Below are 19,340 nucleotides of genomic sequence, written 5' to 3'. Positions count from 1 at the left end.
CCCACACCCTGTGAACCACAAACACGAAAAACACAACACAGCTACGAGTCTTCTGGATTTGTGTCTCAGCACTATTTGCCTACATGACCTTGAAAAGTCTGCTATTTGTTTGTTTGGTTTTTCTTTTTGTCTTCAGTCTTCTTTTTCTTTTTTTTGAGGTTTTTGTTTGTTTGTTTATATTGTTGTTTGTTTGTTTGTTTGTTTCCGAGACAGGCTTTTTCTGTGTAGCCCTGGCTGTCTGTCCTGGAACTCACTCTGTAGACCAGGCTGGCGTTGCACTCACAGAGATCCACACGCCTCTGCCTTCTGAGTGCTGGGATTAAAGGTGTGCACCACCACCACCCAGAAAAAAAAGGTCTGTTAACCCTATATGTGAACCATCCTTCAAAAGATGACAGAGGTCAAGTGGTGGGATACCATGTGGCACAGAATCTCGGTGAGTTTGGCTGATTGCCTGGTGAGTGAAAAAGCCCTAACCCTTTAAGTGACACTGTATCAACACCATTGGAACATGTGCTGGTATGTTCTGTAGGCATGCGTAGAGGGAAAGGAGGAATATAATAAAAACTATACAAGGCGGGGCTGGTGAGCTAGCCCAGCAGGGAATTTACTTGCTGCCAAGCTTGAATATCTGAGTTCAATACCTGGGACATGCATGGTGGAAGGTGAGAACCTCAGCTGTCCTCTGACCATCACACACACAGTATGTACATATATGTCCATAAATACACATAAATTAAATAAATGTAATTTTTAAATGTTTCAGTATGCAAGGAATAAGGGCTCTGACCTGGTTCAGGAAGTAGGACGGACAGCAGAGGAGTCTGCTTAGTTCAGCCTTGAACCTGTCTATCTGACCTTGTCTCTCCAAGGAGGGGAGGGGGGCAAGGAAATGGGTCTGTTAAGCTTGCTGCCTTTGTGGGGGTAAGCTGTGGGGTCTCAGTGAGGCCTGTGTCCTTCTGTTCTGAGCACTGCTGCCTAGCTATGGAGCAGTGGTTTTTAACCTGTGGGCCATGACCCCTTTAGGATCACATATCAGATATTTACAGTATGATTCGTAATAGCAATCAAATTATAGTCATGAAGTAGCAGCAAAATGCTATGGCTGGGGTCCCCACAACATGAAGAGCTGTAGCAAAGGGTCGCACCATTAGGAAGGCTGAGAACCCCTGCTCTACAGCCAAGAGCCAACAGTTGTTTTTTCTCTATCGTCCTGTTCCAGCCTCCAAGATGAGCCAGGTCTTCACGCCACTTCACACCTCCATGTCACAGCCTCTAAGAAGGGCGATGGAAACAGAAGAGGAAGATGTTCTTCCTGATGGGGCCCAGATTGGGGACTACTTGGAAAAGACCAGGCTGTGCAGGTCTACACCCATCCCAGACAACAAAACGCAGACTTCTGTTCCGCAGCAGGGGAAGAGGAAACTGTAGAGTGTTTTTGGAACACCGGGAGCATGCGCAGGCTAGGCTCTTTGTATTTCTACCAGGGGCCTCTACAGAAAGAGGGTTCTGCAGACCGCAGCAGCAGCAGCAGCAGACTGTGGCAGTTGCTCATGCTCAAAGGGAGGGATTTAAAATGGCACACAGAAAATGGGGCTGCGGGGGGGGGGGGGGGGGATGAATGTAGCTCCCCACCCTTGCACCTAAGTCTGGCCGCAGTTTAGGGCTTTAGTGTCTTTTATCAGACATTCCAAAGAGAAAGCATTTATGAAACACAAACCTCCTCACTTTTCTGCAACAGCCAGTCAGCATGGGTCCACACCAGCTCTTGGTCTAAGCAGTAGGTAAGAAAATCAACGATGTATTCATACAGGTCTGAGCGTGTGGAATCCTGGATGTCCCCATTCACAATCTTCACCCACAGCTGAAAAGTAATAGAAACCAAAAAAAAATTTAAATCTAGAATGTTAAATACCTTGTAGAACTATCTCAGAAAGTCCTTGTTTCCTTACTCTCTTAAGACTTTCAAAAACATAGCTGAAGCATCACTCACACGAGAGTCTAGAATCTGAACACGGGCCAGCATGTTGATAGTGCAGCCTGCATTTCAGGCCTGCAGACTGGGTGGCTGGCTGTGGCGGCTCTCTCTACCCATGTATTACTTCAAAATCGCAAAAACTCTGAAATCTAAAACAATTCTGGTCTTGAGCATTTTGAACAAAGGGTGTAAATTCTTAGATCAGTTTTAATTTTTTTCTTTGAGAAATAAATCTAAAAACCCAAATGTGCTAAAATATAATTATTTTCCAATGTGAGATGATGCTAAAAGTGGAAAATTCCACACCATCAAAATTGGTTTTGAGCACAGATTTATAAAAAGTATTGTATAAATTACTTTCATGCTATTTGTGTAAGACACAGTGAAATTTAGCTTAGGATCAGGTCTTACATCCAAGACATTTCATTTTATACATGCAAATACTACAAAATCTAAAATAATCTGCAATTCAAAATAGCGGTGATCCCCCCCAATTAAAACGGATTAGGATGCTTAGTGTGTACTAGTTTTTTTGGTCCTGAGTTCACCACTTAAATAACTGAATCAAAGGTCCACTGAAAAATATTGACTTTTTTATGGTACTTTTGCCACTTATGAATATTTACTCCATATTATTCAAGTATGCAAATCTTTCTCTATAGTGTGCTAACATCATCATAACACACGTGCAGTAATCTAAAGATGCTGCTACCATGTCTTAAAAATAAACGCTTTGTTTGTAATATCCAAATCTGTTCTTGGCCTTGAGGCATGTGATGATGAAAACTCATTTTCTTGTTCTCTTCTCTCTGCAATTATGTTATTGTGATTTTAGCAAAGTAGCTGCAGACTAAACTTACGAAAGCACAGCCAAAGCCAGGGAGCTGATGTCACACAAAAGTCTCCCGAGGAAACTAGCACCCAATGCAATCTGAGGCATCACAGGGCAGACGGGAGCACATCTCCCCAGGGTGTGAGAAGATCTCTGCAAAGATCAATGGGAAGCTGCAAGGTGAGAGCCAAGAGACAAGGCTAACAGATCAATGGCATTCAGCTGAGGCCCAACAGCCCTGCTGGCCTTCACATCGCAGCCCGCCACAGAGCTGGAACTTCATCACTGTGGCTCTAAAATGTGTTGTATGGGAAGCACCTGCCCAGTTCACTGGCAATGCAATGCCTGCTGTTCTTACTACTAGAAACTACAAATGCAGCTGTTACCTGCTGCCCTCATTTTCTAAGGTGATGTCATATGCCTGCTGTTTCAGCAAAAATATCACACATTTAACGCTCATTTCATAAAAGTCATGAAAAGCAATGGGTATTAGCAGTTACAAGTCAGGGACAGGGTGGGCAGGGGGAAGTTAGATATGGGTTACTAAAATACGGTTAGAGAAAAAAATCCTTAGTTATCTGTGCTCACTGGAGTGACTAAATCTCTAAAACAGACGAGCTCCAAGTTTCCTGGTGCAGAGATGGTGGCATGGACACCAAATCCAAGAAATGTGTACAATACCATGTGACAATTTTCTAAATACATATTGATGTGTATGTACACGTCTGTGTGCAGATGCCACATGTGTGCAGCGCCCACAGAGGCCAGAAGAGGGGTCGGTCCCTAGGATCTGGAGCTATGACGTTGGGAGCTGCCCAATGCGGGTGCGGAAACAGATTCTGGAAGAACAGCAGTTGCTCTTAGTCACCGAGCCATCTCTCCAGGGCCCCTTGTCACTGTTAAAAAGGAAATCAGCCTTTTTTTCATTTCTTCAGTTTTCCCAAACTCAAGCTTCAGAATATTCTTTACAGAGATTTAAAGACATCACTTCTTGGCCTGTTTGTCAGGAACAAGAATGGAGACTTGATGTCAACCCTTACTAAGGAGCTCACTTGTGAAAATGGTGTTATGTTTGCTCTCTGTGGAAAAGGTCAGATCAGACAAAAGTGGTTTCTACTGACTTAAAAAGTAATGCAAAATTAAAGGTTATTGGCCTTTTAACAACACTAAAATGCATTTTAAAAAATGTATGGTGTGTGTGTGTGTGTGTGTGTGTAAATGTGAAAGTTCTGTGTGCCTCAGTACACATGTGGAGGTCTGAGGATAACTTTCGAATGTTGGTTCTCCCGACACCAGAGGTTCAAGGGCTGAGACTCAGGGTGTCAAGCCTTGAACGGCAGGTGCTCTTACCTGTCGAGTCACCTTGCTAGCCCACGAAAGCCTTTCTGAACTCACCTGAACTGCAGAGGCATCCTGTTTATTGTAATGATAGAGCAGTCCTAGTGCAAAATACCTGGAAAAGAGAAGGATGGGAAGGATAAGCGAGGGCATGGCCCACGTCCTAGGACATGCACAGCTCATGCTCTGTCCACGGTCTTCTTCCCACTCAGCAGGTGACCCCTTAGAGTCACATCTCAAGACACTCAAGTGTCCGCTGGAACCTCTCTTTAAAATCTCTGGGAACGCAACATGACTTTTTATAGATACAACATCCCGAGTCACTGCCACCAGGTGTCAGTGTGCACTCTGGATTTGAAACCCAACAGGCTGAGGAGCACTAATCTGAAACCTGAAATCTGAAACACGCCAAAACATGAAACTTTAAGGGCAAACTAGAGATCCAAAAGCTTAGGGTGTTTGTGTGTGTATGTGTGGTCACATGCGTGCTTGCATGGGTAATCCCAAGTGGAGTTTGCATGTGTTTGGGGGGCACATTCCTACGGAGGCCACCCCTTGCCTAGGTCATTTCCTCCATCACCCTCCACTCTGTTCAGTGAAGTCGGCTCTCTCGTGTGGTCTAGGAGCCAGCAGGTCCCAGGTGGGCTGCCACATGTGCCGAGCTTTCGTGTGGCTGCTGGAGTCTAGGTTCCAGGCCTCATGCTTATAGAGCCAACACTTTATCCACTGATCCACTGAGCCCTCTCTCTAGCCTGTTCAGGTCTTGACACAAAATAAGATCTTAAAGTTTCAGATTAGAAAACTGCTTAAGAATACAAAAAAAAAAAATCTGAAAAACTCTGAATTTGGAAATTCTTCTGTCCAGGTATTCTGGTTAAGAGATATGCAACCTACACCACCAGTCCATAACGTGTTCGCTGCAAGCTATGGAAAGAGCTAACACTGTCAAGGATGCCCACACCAAATGGGATCTGGTTCGGTGGCCCCACATCTTCATGAGTCCTTTTTCATTTTAAATTCTAAACAAAAATCATAGGAGATCTAGAGAGATGGCTAGGCTCTTAAGCAGAGGACCCAAGTTCAGTTCCCCGTAGCTATGCTGGGTAGCACACAGCATCTGTTAACTTCAGTTCCAGGGCGTTAACACCCTCTTTTGGTTTCTGTTGACACCTGCACGCACATGCACAAATCTACACAATAGATATTAAAAAGTGAAAATAATCTTTTTAAGAATCACATATAAAAACCCTAAGGAGCTACCAGTCCTAAGCAAGCTGGTCACTGGGCATTCACTGCCCATGGATTTAGGGCTGCCTACTAACCGTTAGGCATAATGAAAACAGTTCAAACCATTATCAGTAAGACCCAGAAAGCTAAAGCTAAAGCTTTAGACCCTATCTAACCAATCAGATTCATGATTGCATTATTATTACAAGCATGCAGCATCTTCAAGGTGAGTCCGAGTCTGACAACAGGACCTTTTCAACTGCTGCATTTACTAACAAAGCTCACGGTAATTCACACTGGACTCGCCAACATGAACAAGCATAGGAGTGAATTCCTCCAAGGTCCCATAGCTCAGGAGAACGTTATCATCTGAGGACCATTTGATGACTGTTGTCACAATGACTTCTTAGTGGTTACTGCCTGGACCCTTGAAAACTCAAACACAACGGTGGCTGAGTCAGTTTCAGAGTATCCCCTTGAGGGGGCCACATGGAGTGCAAGAGGACTGGACAGGAAGCTTTAGCACATGGGGCTAAGAGCACTCACTTTTTGTGCTTCTCCAGCCAGGCAGCACTGTCCGTCAGCAGGCAGAAGTTCTCAGTGACCAGGAGGTCCAGCAGGCTGTCATGGTCAGCCTCTGCATACAGCTTGAGCAGGGCCGTGTCGACGTCTTCCTTGCAGCCATTTGCTACCTCTGTGCTGCGAACTTCATTCAGGTAGCTCATGAGGAAGCGCTTGCACTTGGCCATCTTCTCCTGGTCACCCTGGGTCAGTTGGTTCAGGTCTGCATACTCATGAAGAGGAGGGTGAGACCGGGTGAAGGAAGAGGAGGTGGGCAACAGGAAGGGGTAGAGAGAGATCAGCTCCCGGACATCCAGCTGGCTGCTTCTGCAATTACAGTGTCAAACTAAATGAAGCAAAAAGAGAGAGAGAGTACACATAGGCACACAAACAACACTGGAGGGCAGTGCCTGGAGGCACATGTTAATGGGGGTGAGTGTGACTGAGTGACCATGCTAATCTCTAGTGCCAATGAAACCATATCAAACATGGTTCCAAAAAGAGGAGACAAGAGTGAGGAGCAGAAACGGATGACTGGGGAGTGCAACATCAAGGTACCTGAGCTGGGAGGAAAACCCAATGAGCCCTGGGATTCCCTGAGTAAGAAAGAACCATCAAAAAACAATGTAACATAAATCTGAGCCAGGACAGGGTCCTTCAGAAACCAGCATCTTCCTGATACTAAACTCCAGACAGGTTGCTCAGTGGTTCTTAAATAAGGGATTTTATCCTAACGTGGTTTGTGCTACTGCTAATATCTAGCAGTTGGAATCCAGGAATGAGCACCCTACAATGTACCAAACAGTCCTGCCCCAACACACCTCCATCTGGCCAGACCACAACTACCCCCCTGACATCACATAGATGACGGAGGTACCCAGCAGAGGGGACACTGAGTAACAGTGCTGCCACCAAACACTTCAAATTACCTGAAGAGCTCTTTGGCTTCCAGGAACTGGAGCTGTGCAAACTGTATAAAGCCTGCCTGCTGCAGAACCCTCCTGTACATCACCTGTAAAAAAACATGGGTTAATTCTCTCCTGAGGACGCCTTACAACCGTCACCACAGGAGTAGGCTGCACTTGTCAATCACAACCCAATTTACCTTCTTCTATAGAGACACGTTATTAGTTACAGAAAAAATAAAATGTACTGAATATATGTACTTATCCCTCAGTAATGAAAAGGCACCGTTCCAGGGCCCCAAAGATACCAACATATGCTCAAGTCCCTTAGATAAAACAGCATTGTATCCCACAGACCTACGCATATCGTCCTACATGCTTTTATGTCATGTCTAGCTTACCTGTAACACTTAGCAAGCTGTAAATCCAATACAAACAGTTCTTACACTATGCAATTTAGGGAATAATACCCAAGAAAACAGTCTGTAAGTCTTCATTAGAAATGCAAATCTTTCTTCTTGTGGTGCTTGAGGATGGAGCCCAGAGCCTCATGCATGCAGGGCAGTGCTCTACTGAGCAGAGGAACATACATACATGCATGCATACACACGCACACGCACACACACACACACACACACACCACACTGAGACATAGTCACAGATTCGATTCCATGAACCCCTAACGTACTGCTTCACCCTCTTCTCAATCCACTAGGCTTCTGTGACTGCTTCAGCCTCTGGTTGCTCAGGTGGAAATCAACAACCCCAGTCTTCTGAAAGTGACTTTGCAGAAGCATTTCTCATAGCATCCCTCAGACACAAGGCTGGTCAAACTTAAGTACTACACAGCCACATGAGTCCTCTTAGCTGAAGCTGAGGAAGTGCTGTGTGCCCTATCTCTTGGAGATGCTCTGCTCACATTTAATAACAGACTGCCTAAAGTTCTTGTAGTAAAACTGCCAGCTCATCTGGGCATGGAGCACTGCAACCCAACTTAACTCATCTGCAGAACTCTTCCATTCTTGTAACATCCAACAATAACAACACACACACTTGGTCTAGAGAGATGGCTCAGTGGTTAAGAGCACTACCTGTTCTTCCAGAGGACCCAGGTGCAATTCCCAGCATACAAGGCAGCTCATAACTGTCTGTAACTTCTGTTCTAGGGGATCTAACACTTTCATACAGACATACATACATGCAAAATACCAATGTACATAAAATGAAAATAAAATAAATCATTAAAAATAAATAACCAAAAGTCGGGCACTGGTGTCACATGCCTTCAATCCTAGCACTTGGGAGGGAAAGGCCGGCAGATCTCTGGGTTTGAGGCCAGCCTGGTCTACATAGTGAGTTCTAGGGCATCCAGAGCTACACAGAAAAAACCTTTCTTAAAAAGCAATCAACCAACAAATCACCTGTGCACACCTGAGGAAAATCAGTCCCTTCATCCTTTTTCTCACAGCCCATTTCTGAGTTCTGCTAAGGTTTGTCTGAAATGCTTGTTCCAAGTATGCCAAATCATCATCCTAGCACTGTCTCCCAGCTGAAGATGGATTTCATCGCTCCCTTTGCTACTAATTCTTCTTCTAACCTAGAATGCCAAGAAAGCCTTGAACATAAGGTATGCCTACTACTTACCTAAGCACCTAATCACCAGCTTATCAATTCTCTACTATTTATTCAGGGATTATTGATTTGAAGGATTCCCTGGTCCACTTTCATTGAACAAATCAGTCACCCACTGCCCCCATTTTAGATATGAGAAATTCTACGTAGAGATAAGTTTTGACTTCAAAGTGGCTAAAGTAATAAATGACTGAGCTATGATCTAAAGCCAGACCTCATCAATACATTCTATTGTGTTTTAGAACAATCTTGCACTTTCAAATAAAACTTAAAGGGTTTTTCAGTGGTGTGTGTGTGTGTGTGTGTGTGAACTGTGAATTCATTTGAATTACTGAGTGTTTACTACTGAGCTACACTCCAGCTCACCTTGGTTTTAAAGAGCAACAGTTCCTCCGGGGGCACTGAGATCAGCACACTGCTTAAACTGGTGAGAGGGTGAACAGTTTAAATAGCACTCTCTATCTGCCTTTGTCTTTCCTCTCTGGAAACAACCATTTCTGACCTAACAACTGGATTTACTGTACCACCTTATAACAATAAGCAGAAAGCAGAGCCCTGCCGTCCAGCGTCTAGTTCTGTTTCTGGAAGTAGGAATAAAATGGGTCATCCTTGTAGCAAAAAAGGATTAAAAGGATCTACCAGGTGTGGGGGAATTCCTAGCCATATCCAGGCTTGCTACAGAGAAATCAGTGACAGCGGCATCTTCGTGAGGCTACCAAACTGAAAGTCCCCCCACTCCACCCCAGGAGGAAGACAAAACCACTACCAACTCCATCAGTAAGGATGCTGAAGTTTGAATGAGTACTCAAAATTACCCCCAAATTCACGTTAACAGTGTTTGGAGGTGCAGTTAAGGTTGGATGAGGTCATGAAGGCAGGGGCACTACGTGGCCTTCTTGTGACCAAAGATGAGACTGGAGCTGGTGCATTCACCTTCATTATGTGATGCCTTGGGGTGGGAGGTATGAGTTAGACACAGGCTCCACAGGGGCAGCCTGAGCATAGAAGATATGTCCAGAGAAGAGGATGGGGTGCACCTCTTGAAAGAGTGGCATGTGCATGGTACTGCAGACACACACACACACACACACACACACACACACACACACACACAGAGAGAGAGAGAGAGAGAGAGAGAGAGAGAGAGAGAGAGCGAGCGCGAGCGCTGTTTACATAGCTCAGGGAAAATAACATCCACACAAGGGAGTTGAATTCACAGCAATACAGGGAAAAGGCAGGGATCAGATGCAAAGGCACAAACCCCCATGTAAGCAGGCTGGAGAGTGGGAGAACTCATGTGATGATGTCATCAGGTATTGGCTATGCATCTTTGCTCTTAGTCAAAAAGGGAAATTCAGACACAGAACACTGAAAACTTCCAGAAGAACATGCTACATAATTTGAACACAGTGCAAATGGTGCGCTTGAACAAGGACAGGACACCCCTTCAACAGCAACTGTGGCACAATGCTATGGCTGCACACTGCCCCTACAGCTCCTCTTCACTCTGCCACACCCCTGCCTGCCTGGGCTGTGTGGACACATGAGGTAGTGTGAATGCCAGCAGTCAGAGCTTTGTGCCTTTGCCTTTGCTGCCCCCTGCTGAATAGCTCAGTGCCACTTCAGCAAGTTAGGAGCAGGGAGGAGACCCTCTGAGTGTTAACCACCTGTACGACACATGCTCTTCTCATCCACTGGCAGAAGCTGCCCTGTGCTCTCTGAGGCAGCTCACATCCAAACATGCCTTTTCTGCCACAGCAATCAATAATGGGTAAAACGTACTGGCTTTAGTTTCTAAGGACTGTTAGGGACAGGTTCCATGCAGCACCATGGTTTGGGTGTGAGTGGAGCTTTGTTGTTGCTCTAACGCAGCACTAGGGATGGAACCCAAAACCTTACCCACACTAGGAAAGTGATGTCACTTTTTCTTTGACACAAGGTTACCCTAAATTTCAAGACTGGCTTGAACTCACTCTGTACCTCAGGCAAGCCTTGAACTTGAGGCCCCCTTACCTTAGGCTTCCAAGTAGCTAGTTTTACAGGTCTATGCCTCCAGGTTCAGCTCACAAGTTTTAGTAGTCTCAAATACGTAGAGTGTCCTGAATGTAGGAATTTTAGGGAATGGGACTGATAGTGGCTATATTTATACCAATGACACTCTAAGCTAACATTTCTTCAGTGCACTACGTGCTTTCTCCTGGCCAGATGCAGTGATTTGTGCCTGTGATTCCTGGACTCGGAAGGCTGAGATTGTCTAAGGAAATGGCTGGGCTCCTGCAATGAGTGGGTACTTCATCCACATAGAGGGCAAAGCACTGCCTACAGACGATAAAAGACAGACTGCTGGGGTGGGGCAGCCAACCTTTTGACACTGAGACATGATAATGTGTGGTCTATAAATGCACTGGGTTGCATGTATCCTGGATGCATGGGCCCCACCTCCAAACATAGTCTACATAGAGGACACACACGAAAATTAATTGAGCCCCAACAAAGACAAACTCTAAAATCAGAGACTAATGACCTGACCTCACTCAGTCAGTTTAGAAGGATCAGGTTCATAACCGCTTTTAGGAGGAGATTGAAGAAGAGATTGATTTCAAATATAGTCTAGTGTATCAAGTGAGAAACTGACAAGCTGAGCTTCCCACGATTGGCTGTGCGATCTTAGGAGAGCTGCTCCGCTGCTCTGTAACCTGCTTCCTTACCTATGGCAGGTGAGGTGTGTGGTAAAAGGTGCACGGTAGGCACAAAAGTCCTGCACGCGGTCTTGTGTCGACAGAGTCCAATGCATGCAGTTAAATCTGACTGCTTTCTAACTTGCGGCTTGCAGGCATAAATTCTTGTGACCAGTTAATTACCAACCTGAAATTTGTCTTTTGGAATGTTCCTCCGGGCTCCTTTTGCTAAAACCAAAGCCTCCTCCACTCTTCGGCTTGCTAACAGATCCTGTATTTGTTTTTCCAGAGGTAATGGAACCAAGATGTAAACTCCTTTACTTGTGGCAACAATCACTCTTCCTGAGGGAAGAGAAGAAAAACATTAACATATTTGGAAAGGGAAAAGCATTGCCTCCCACAATGCATTACTGCCTTCCTTATACTCGGCCCTTATCTGATCTGCTAATCACTCCCACCGGCTTTTCCATACCATTCCAAACAAGATTATGGTGTGATGCCTCCCTTTTCTTCCACCCACACTGACAACTGTTGGGAAGGACAAACTTTAATGTCACATTGCTAAAGAAACAACTGTGCTCTTTGTCCCTTTTCTATATGAAAGAGCCATTGATTTAGATACCTGTGGGGAGACACATGACACAGAGTCCAATGAAGCTACAGACCTCCATCATGGAACACCACCAAAAGCTCACCGAAGATCTTTTCCTTCCAAAGTTTGTATACATAAACTAAGATTGTAATGCAATATTTTGAACTCTGAGATAATATGCCATGCTTCCTGTCCATCCATATACCACTGAGTCTTTCTGTTCACTACTGATTTCCCTACCATCCTGCCAGCTCTCTTTGCCCATCACTGTAACCCTACAGGAAGTCTGTGGAAGATCAGGACTGCTGTCTAGGCTAGCTCCTTCCACTGGATTTCCAAACTAAACTCTGACCCTTCTCCTAACTCAGCAGTCCCTGTTCACTGGAAGTAATTAACTTATTCCTTCTGTCTCCTGTACCTCAACTAAAGTGGTTTCCTTGCTTTATGGCTATCTGCTTGGAGGCACTCTTCCCAGGAGCCTCTCTGCTCCCATAAAAGGCAGGCAACATTGGTCTGCTCTATGTCAGTAAGCCCCGTGCAAGTCTGCACCACTCAATATTCAAAGTCCCACAACCTGAGCATATGGTCAGCCTCTGTATTGCAGATTACACATCCACAGCTTCTGAGTCTGTAGGTTCAACTCACCAGGGATAGAAAATATTTGGGAAAGTCTGTAGTTGAACATGGGTAGATTGGTTTTTGTCCTTATTTCCCAAACAATAACTGAAGTAACAACTGTTTACATTGCATTTGCATGGCTTTAAATAGTATAAATCATCTAGAGATGATTCAAAGCCAATAGGAGTATGCATGGAAGTTCTAGACTAACGCTATGAAAGGACCAAAACATCCGCCTGTCTATGTGTGTACCAAGGGATGTTACTCCAACTCGTGAGTCAGTGCCTACTTGGACCTGACCCCAGTCGGGGTGGGGGCTACACTTCTCACTAAGGTTATACCCCAGAATCTCAGATGCCAGGAAGGCAACATTTAGAGGATAAAAAGATCTTTAAATGACAAGTACAAGGAATGAATCTAGATTAAAAATACTCAAAGCCATTCATTGGACATGAATATGGGCAGGCTAAGAGATGGTACTATGGAGGTTTGTGCTGAGGAAGGTCAGTGTCTTCCATTGACTTAAGAACAATGCTGCAAAACACAAAGAAGCTTCCAGTCTAGATGAAGGGACTATGGTTATTCATTCAATCTCTCTGAACGTTTTAAAACGTTCAAAATGGAATGGAGGGAAAGTGAAACTGATGCACACGGCACTTCAGCCACTTGCCAACTGTGCCCACATTGCTGCCCCACCCCCACCCCATATACACAGACATACCAGGATTCACTTGTGGGAGCTCTTGTTCAGATACTCCCTTTTCTCTGACAGACAGTTCTGCATATATCTGCTTGGCTGACTCCTATCTATCCTGACATTAATTATCACCCTCAGGAAGCCCTCCTGGTTTCTCCAGGAGTCAGTTCTCTTTTTGCACTCCCCAGGGGGCCTATTCTATCTCCAGGCAAGTCTTACACTGCTGTGGCTCTTTACTGAAATGCCTGCCATCCCCTTAACCTTACTGTGCCTAAAGCACAGAAACTGCTTTGCAATGACTGTCATAGTCATCGTCGTCGTCTTCTTCTTCTTCTTCTTCTTCTTCTTCTTCTTCTTCTTCTTCTTCAAGATTTAATTCTTTTGTGTGTGTGTGTGATGCACACATACAGGTGCACACATATAACTGTGAGCAGCCTGGTGTACTGAGAATCAATGCTCTGCAAGAGCAGCAAGTGCGCTTAACCACAAGGCATTTCTCCAGCTGTTTGTGTATCTTCTCTCAGTATAAGGCGCAGCTCCTAATGCGTCCCCAGTATCATTTATGGTAGAAAGACCACTAGGTTTGGAATGAAAATGCTGTTAAGATTTCTACTGTTGTACCTTCAAAGTCCTGCAGGATGTGGCCTTCTTTAAAGGGCAGGGTCTGTTTCTGCTGCTGATCCAGCATGCTGTGAACGGTGATGAATTCGTCATCGAGTGCTATGACATAGGGGAAGCAAACAGCCGCCCCAATCACATTCTCTGACCAGTGCACAGGGGCACGCTGGGAAATCCCGGCCACGGTGGCAAACATGCCTAGAAAAATAGAAAAGAGATGTCTTCAAATAACTATGAGGTATTCTTTGCCACAGAAATGACAGGGTGAGAAGTAACTCACTCACTCAATTCTCCTACGGGCTTGCATTTCCAAAACAATAACAGAATATCCTCATGTGCAAAGAACCATGCATGACTTATCACCATGAAGAGAACTACCCTATTCAGAATGCCTATCATGTCTGCTTCTAATTACAAATGAGATCTTAAAATATTTCCACTGAACTCACGTACGCATGTATAAGCGACATGTTCCCCACATGGAAAGAAAACCGCTCAGGAAGCGTGGCAAGTTTTCTTCCATGCCACCTAGTTTGCCTCTATGCATCAAGCTCTTTTTTACACACTTGGTCCACATGTAACCTGAGCACCTACTATGTGCCGCGCACTCTACTACGAGGTCTTTCAGAAGCTGGCTGTGCTTTGGCGTGAGGTCTGAGCCCTGATAGTTGGTTTTACCCCTTTATCACTGAGAATGTATATGTGCTATAAGAACACCATCATTTGCTTTCACAGGGGCCCCTAAGAAGAACGTCGCCCCCATGTCAGCTAGAAGCAATCTAAGAGGACGACGTCCCCTCTCCCAACAGAGTTTGCCCACAGGGTTAGGGACATCTTTTAGTGGTTGGTTTAGGGTTGAGGGGATGGGGAGATATTGTATGGAATTAGGGGTATATTAAAAAAAAGGGGGGGGATTAACTGGTTTGATGGGATGATTGGTATTTGTGACTTACTGTTTTTAGAAAATTATATTGGTACTGTTTCTTGTATATTGATATATTGAATATTGAATGTGAACGTTCCTACCTCTATTTTTATATAAGAGTATGCTTATATTGTATGGATACATCTATCATATCACAATGTAAATTTCTACCTCTGATACTATTTATGTAATAACATTGTTTACATTTGATATGTAATGACATTGTTTACAGGTGAAGATCATTGTCTTCATATATTGCACAGTTGTTTATTCTCTTAGTTTTCAAATTAGATAGGTATTGAAAATTATATGTTTGTCATATTTATTTTTAGGTTAATCAGGTCTTTTAGATAGATAGAGATTATTTTTAGTATAGATAGTATAATCTTCAGCCTCTTTAAAGAGCTGTAGAAAATGGCCTTTAATCTAACCTAGAATTCTGTGCCTACGAGACACAATTACTCCTGGCAACACCACTCTACTCCCGAGAGAACGTTGAGCACCAAAGACACTCCACTGGGAGATTGTCTTCTTGGCAGAACTGGCCTTTGGGTTAAGAAAAGCCCATACCTCAACTACTGACTAAGATATGAAACAGGATTGTCTTATCTTGCCAAGACAAGGTAGGATAATTCTAAGAAAGTTCCTTGCATTTGATAATGGTATGTCAGTTATGTTAAGCCTTAGCCAAAATTGGTTGACTCAACATTGCAAACGAGACTTTGGGTGATTGCCCAGGTAGTCGGTTGTCTCTGTCATTTGTTGCACATTTTGGATATCTCTCATTTGTTAAATAATATTTATTCCCTTCTCAGATCTTTGATAGAGTTAAAGATTATTTAATTGTAGTTACTCTCTACATTATTTACACTCCTTGAGATAGAATGTCTAGCAAAACTTTTGTTCTCAATATTGTTTGTTATATTTATCATTTGTTATTATTGTTTATAGTTATATTTGGTTTATTTCTGTCTTATTTAGACAAAAGGGGAAGATGTAGGGTTAAGCCAGCCCCTTTAGGAGGCGGTTTGCCTCGGGCGAATGCGTATGAATAAATCGGGCGAGGGAGGCGGCTCCTCCCTTTTCCTGCCTCCTGTGAACCGGCTGCGCGGGAACCTCATTCTGTAAGTTTATTTAAACATTAAAACTGTATATATTCTTTAATATCAGCCTTGCATTTATTTACGTCGATACAATATGCTATAACACAGAGAAATGGCTTTTTGTACTCAACATACTGTTATAAAGCCTTTGTCCTTAGAAGACTTGTGAGTTTATCTATACTGTATATAAGGCACTGATATTAGGGATTACTAAGATGAATATTTTCACCAAGGGGTCAATCCATTTTAACTTTAGTTGTTTGCAAAGGAAGCAATCCAAGGGCATCTGCAATAACAGGGGTGGGAGAGGAGGCAGGTATAGGAGAGGCCAAGAGCCCCATTGTTTTGGGTCTCTGCTGAGACAGCACATTCCAGCAGGAGCTTGACAAAGCCGCTTACCTCCTGAAGCAGGAAGCAAACAAACAAAAGTGGGGAGGGAAGAACCCAGACCTCTCAGTCCTTCTCCAGGTCCATCCACCCTAAGATTTCCTCCAGAGTCCACCTCCTAGAAAGTGCTTCTCAGCCTGCCGGCTGCAACCACTTTCACAGGGATATTTACATTACAATTCATAGCAGGAATGAAATTATAGTCATCAAGTAGCAATAAAATAATTTTATGGTTGGGGGTCATGACAACATGAGGAACTAGATTAAGGGGTCACGGCGTTAGGAAGGTTGAGAACCACTGTCCTAGAGGCTCCCCCATTTTCCACTGTCACCACAGAGACTAAATGTAACAGTCCTATGACGTTGTTTACTCTTTTTGTTCTTTAGGGGAGCCCGCCACCCAGCTTCCAAATGAATCACACACAGCCTTCTTACTTAGAAATGTCTGGTCTTAGCTTGACTTGTTTCTTGCCAGATTTTCTTAACTTACGCTATCCCATCTACCTTTTGTCTCTGGGCTTTTCCCGTTCTCTTACTTCTGTAAATCTTTCTCTTAATCCATGGATTGCTGTGTAGCTGGATGGGTGGCCCCTGATGTCCCCCTCCTTCTCTGGTCACTTCTTCCCTTCTCCCATGTGTCACCCCCAGATTTCTCCTTCTAGTCTCTCTGCCTGACAGCCCCACCTATCTTTTCTCCTGCCTCGCTATTGGCCGTTCAGGTCTTTATTAGAACATCAGGTGTCCTAGTCAAGCAAAGAATCACAGCTTCACAGAGTTAAACAAATGCAGGATAAATAAAAGTAACACACCTTAACATAATATTCCCCAACAACTAAGACTCTAACACAGAGACCCTCTGGGTGGCACACATCCTGATCCCAGCAAACAGTGATGCCCGTGTACACAAACAGCATCAGAAAACACTGAGGGAGTGAAGCACGGCTACGAATGAAGACCAAGCTGGGGTGTTCGTGCTATCATTGGAAGTCAGCCAAAGAGACCAAATGGGAAAAATGACCAGCATAGCTGGTAATGGTGATGCCACCTCCACCAAGACATGAGCTAAATACAAACTGGCAAAGGGATGAGCATGAACAATCCCAGAGAGTCTGCGAAATTCTGGGTGAAGAAGCCATGCTCTAAGCTCGACGACATGGAGCCTCTCAGCACTGCCAGTCAGGGTCACTGCACCTACCCACTCAAGGGAATCACACAGTGCATTGGTCCTGGCTAGTGTTTCTGACATAAAGAGGGCAGAAGCCAGATGCCAAGAACTACGGCTTCTGCAGTTTCACCAGAGTAAAGGAGCAGAGCCCTAACTGGCAAATGAGAAGATCAGTGAAGCCAGACAAGTAAGTACCCCTAGGAAGAGGGTATTAACTAGACTGCTGCTAAGTGCCCCAGCTAACTCTCTTCTGCCAAGCAGTCGATAAAGTCTGTTGCTTTTATACTATTATAGGAACCCAAGCGTTGTTGGTATACCGCATGAGAGATTTGGGAAGGGCACACCAACTTTAAAATTATTTATTTTGGTCATGCTCTTTCTAGGTTCAAGCCCACCAGTGATTTAAGCACAAGCTGAAGAAGAGCCTACACAACATGAAGGGCAACTGAATTCTTTCCCTTGTCTAAGAAGTGCCATCAAGGGGTATAGCTAAAGTATTATAAAAAAATTGGTAAACTTGCCTTACAAAAGGCCAAGTACGAGCTCTTATGACATCAGTGGTCACAAGTTACACTCAGGGAAAAAGGCAGAAGAAAAAAATAAAAATTAGTGTCATGCTGAGAGGTGGGTGCATTGATTATAATCTCGATAGTAATTTGTCTCAACTCTTGATTTCTGAAATCATGTAATGATGTTATTTGGAGAACCTATAGCTACAGAAGGTGTACGTAACAGACCTTACAAATCTTTCTATGTGCTTACAACCACATTCATTACAAACAGAAAGACAACTAAAAATAAGTTGGTTCATTTAGCGTAATGCTCATGTAGATGAGACATAGAAAATTTGGGGGGAAATGCACCCAAAAGATGACTATCCTTTCCCTTTAATCTAACACTATAACCAAGAAAGGAGCACAGGACTCTAACAGTTTCCCTGTGAAGCCTTCAGAACCAGAGTTAAGGCTACACTAGAGGACAGGCAGAACACAATGGGAATTCCAGATACATACCCAGGGCATGAGTAAGTTAGTGTCTACTAACGGCAGCCACCAAAATCAGTGACAAGACGGACTCTGCCAACAGTTTATGGGCATAGTGAACAGTCTTATAAAAAACATAGCAATTGAACCAGTTCTTTACATGGTGAGACATGAGACCATATAGGTAATATCAGAAAACACAGATGACTTTGTTTATAAACTCAAAGACAGAGAAGCCTCCTAAGTACAAATCAAAATCATAAAGTAATAACTTAAAAGGCTGAAACATTAGATTATATAGAACTTTGTAAAAAGAGATTTTGCAAGGCAAAAATTAGAAACAAATACCTAAAAAGTGGAAGAAATGTTGGAATCTCAAATGTATAAAGAATACCAAACAAAACAGAGGGTTTGGTGTAGGGGTGGGGTTCAATGACATGGGCTTGGCATGAATGAGGCCCTGAGTTCAGTCCCTAGCAGAATAAAAAAAATTAAAAATAGATGACAAAACAGGTAATCCCTATTAACCCAAGGAAGCAGAACAGACTCCTAAACATGAGGAATTCTCAATGTTGTTCATAGGGAAATGGCTATGCTGCCAAAGACACAAGTTTGGCAGTATATTCTGATGGCCAAGCCTGGGGCGAAAGCACTGCCATGTCACCAGGGAGAATATAAAGTAACCCTTACTAAAGGAGACATGGTAACACCCAGCTCAGCTCACATGCATTCATGCTCTCACTCAGTGTAAATCTGCTGAAGTAGAAAACAAAATAATGATAAACAAAAAGCAAATAAGCTACCCAAGGGAGGAGGCTAGATGTGGGCAGGACACAGGCTAGATCCGCTGTGGGGATCTCTATCCGGGAGTACTTGCAGAAGGACGGAGAGGAAACCTTTGTGCGGTGGAAAGACGACACTAAGGTACAGAAGAATGATCCTAACTGATCTTATGATGCAGTTATCCTAAAAGGTAGGATTCCCAGCACTGGTGTCCACTGACAAGGCCTAGAGAAAGTGGACAAGAGCTCCCGCACCCAGACTGTGGTCTGTAAGTAGCGGGGCTCTGCGGAGGAGGGGCTTGACACCAGGTCTGGAGCA

General features: G+C 44.0%; 1 protein-coding gene across 1 annotated transcript in view; it reads right to left on the bottom strand.

Annotated features, from left to right (window-relative positions):
* Positions 1-19,340, bottom strand: part of Tgfbrap1 (transforming growth factor beta receptor associated protein 1) — a 46,752-nt gene that overhangs the window by 8,629 nt on the left and 18,783 nt on the right. The window contains exons 3-8 of the mRNA XM_041655798.1: positions 13,680-13,874; positions 11,339-11,493; positions 6,866-6,948; positions 5,922-6,263; positions 4,206-4,263; positions 1,721-1,864 (exon numbers count right to left, since the gene is read on the bottom strand). Of these exons, the coding sequence (XP_041511732.1) occupies positions 1,721-1,864; positions 4,206-4,263; positions 5,922-6,263; positions 6,866-6,948; positions 11,339-11,493; positions 13,680-13,874 (977 nt within the window). The remainder of the gene's footprint in view (positions 1-1,720; positions 1,865-4,205; positions 4,264-5,921; positions 6,264-6,865; positions 6,949-11,338; positions 11,494-13,679; positions 13,875-19,340) is intronic.

Source organism: Microtus oregoni, unplaced genomic scaffold (assembly GCF_018167655.1).
Source record: "Microtus oregoni isolate MIOR12 unplaced genomic scaffold, Mior012 000007F_ref0000211, whole genome shotgun sequence".
NCBI classification, from domain to species: Eukaryota; Metazoa; Chordata; class Mammalia; order Rodentia; family Cricetidae; genus Microtus; species Microtus oregoni.
Note: the sequence above shows the minus strand (reverse complement) of the source record. Positions and strands in the feature narration are given on the sequence as shown.